The 1,816-nt window shown below is 68.8% G+C and overlaps 2 protein-coding genes across 2 annotated transcripts in view; one reads left to right on the forward strand and one right to left on the reverse strand.

The window, feature by feature from the left end:
• The window catches only part of H696_01354 (hypothetical protein), a gene marked incomplete at both ends in the record, with an annotated part of 4,849 nt that extends 4,055 nt beyond the window's left edge, over positions 1 to 794 (forward strand). Inside the window, one exon of the mRNA XM_009495248.1 lies at positions 68 to 794. Coding sequence (XP_009493523.1) covers positions 68 to 794 — 727 coding nt within the window. The remainder of the gene's footprint in view (positions 1 to 67) is intronic.
• Positions 795 to 1,069: 275 nt separating this feature from the next.
• On the reverse strand, positions 1,070 to 1,684 carry H696_01355 (hypothetical protein; the record flags this gene model as incomplete). The annotated part of the gene is made up of 2 exons (XM_009495249.1): positions 1,070 to 1,168; positions 1,346 to 1,684. The coding sequence occupies 2 exons, from the start codon at positions 1,682 to 1,684 to the stop codon at positions 1,070 to 1,072; spliced, it is 438 nt and encodes a 145-aa protein (XP_009493524.1).
• Between the last annotated feature and the right edge of the window lie 132 nt (positions 1,685 to 1,816).

Raw genomic sequence — 1,816 nt, forward strand, 5'->3', positions numbered from 1 at the left:
CCCCGGCCCTCCACACGCTCGATGGTCCGGCGCATCCATGGCTGACAAGCATCCTGCCCCCTTGCAGGAGCATCTTCGCCGCGCGGCTGCTGGTGTTCGCGGCGCGCGCACTCGATGCCGCCGACCCGGCCGGCGGGGCGTCTGTCGCGCTAGCAGGCCTGGCGCCGGCCCTGCAGCCGGTTGCCCTGCTCGGCAGCCCGACCGCGCTATTCACCCTCATGACCGAGTCCCTGCTGCCGGGGGCCACGCTGGCTGAGCGCCCGGCCCCGCGGCTGCTGCTCCCCCGTGGCGCGATCAGCCCACTCACCGGGCAGGATTTCCTCCAGTACGACGAGCTCGACCTCCTGTCGGTGGACTTCGCCGAGTACTTTGTGGCCTGCCTTCGCCGCGGCGCGCCGGAAGACCCGGCGGATGAAGTGGACGACGATCCCGTGGCCGTGGGTCTGCGCCTGGAGGGCAGCCTGCCGGCGGGGCTAAGTCTGCCGGCGAGTGGCGGCCTGCACGCGGCCTTCACCAATGCCCATGACCGGCTGCTGGAGGTGGCCGCATCGCCGGGCTTGCCTGCACTCCCGACCGATGGGCCAGCCGCTGAGGACCTGATCGACGAGCCGGCCCCCGGATCCGGGGACCTGGCCGCCGCCTCGGCCCTGGTTGTCACGCTCATCGGCGGCCTGGTGGCCGGGGCCGGGGCCGGGCCCGAAAGCCGGTCCTCACCGGAGCACGCGCACTTCCCGCTGGTCTGTCTCGCCCGGGCGGTCCTCCACTCCTGGGTGTATGTCTCAGTGTCGGGCTGACGGTCGGGACCCCTGCCGGAACCCCATGCACCCTCCACCTGGCATCTCCCTCCCTGCCCCATTGACCGTGGCCGCAAGAAACGCCCAAAGCCATTTCACTGCCCTTCTCCCGCGCATGGGGTGTATTCTTGTGTCGGAACAAAGAGACATTCAAAAAAGTGCCGATACACCCACGCCAAGGACCGCAGGAGAGGGCAGCGCAATTGTCCCACCGGCGCCGCAAAACAACGGACCCGGTCGGGACAGGTGCCATGCGAGTGGGCGCATGCCCGGGTTCAGTGGATCTCAAGCTTGGAGGGGAACTTGGCAAACACATGGGCCGACAGCGGGAAGTGGGGGAGGAAAGTGCTGATGGCCTTCGTGATGGCCTCCACCTGCGTGGGCGGAGGGTGTGCCGGGAATACGGGGCGAGGCAGCAGAGGGAGGGGGGGGGGGGTATATGCGTCAGCGGCAGCCAGGCAGAGGGCAGGGGGGAGGGGGAGGGGGCGAGAAGGGGAGCCGGCTATGCAAGCAAAGGAGGGATCGCGGGCGGATGTGGGCCAATGACGCACCTCCACCTCGCCGATGTACGGCTGGAAGCGACCGTCCTGGTAGAAGATGATGCTCGGCGGGGCGTCCGACAGGCCGAGCTTCTGCACCAGGTCCAGGTTCTTGACCATGTCCAGGACAACCACGCGCATCAGGACGTGGCGCACATTGCGGAACTCGGCCTGCAGCGCGGTGGCAAATTCAAGCTGCTCCGTGTCCGGGGTGAAGATCACCGTGCAAGCCGGGCTGTTGGGCAGGAGGCAGTGGTCGATGAACTGCTCGGTGGAGGTAATCACCGGAGGAACTGCATGGTGGCGGCCGGCGGCATGGCAAACATGCCGAGGGGGCAGTGGGTCAGACATTCGGCCCGGGGCAGCGGTGTGTGACCGGGGGAGAGAGCGGGACATGCGCCGCAAGTAAGGGGGAAGGGGGACAAAGAGACCAGCAAACGCCAGGGCAGATGCCCGGCCGCCGCCCCCCCCCCCCCCCCCCCC

Source organism: Fonticula alba (genome assembly GCF_000388065.1).
Source record: "Fonticula alba strain ATCC 38817 unplaced genomic scaffold supercont2.2, whole genome shotgun sequence".
Taxonomy (NCBI): domain Eukaryota; order Rotosphaerida; family Fonticulaceae; genus Fonticula; species Fonticula alba.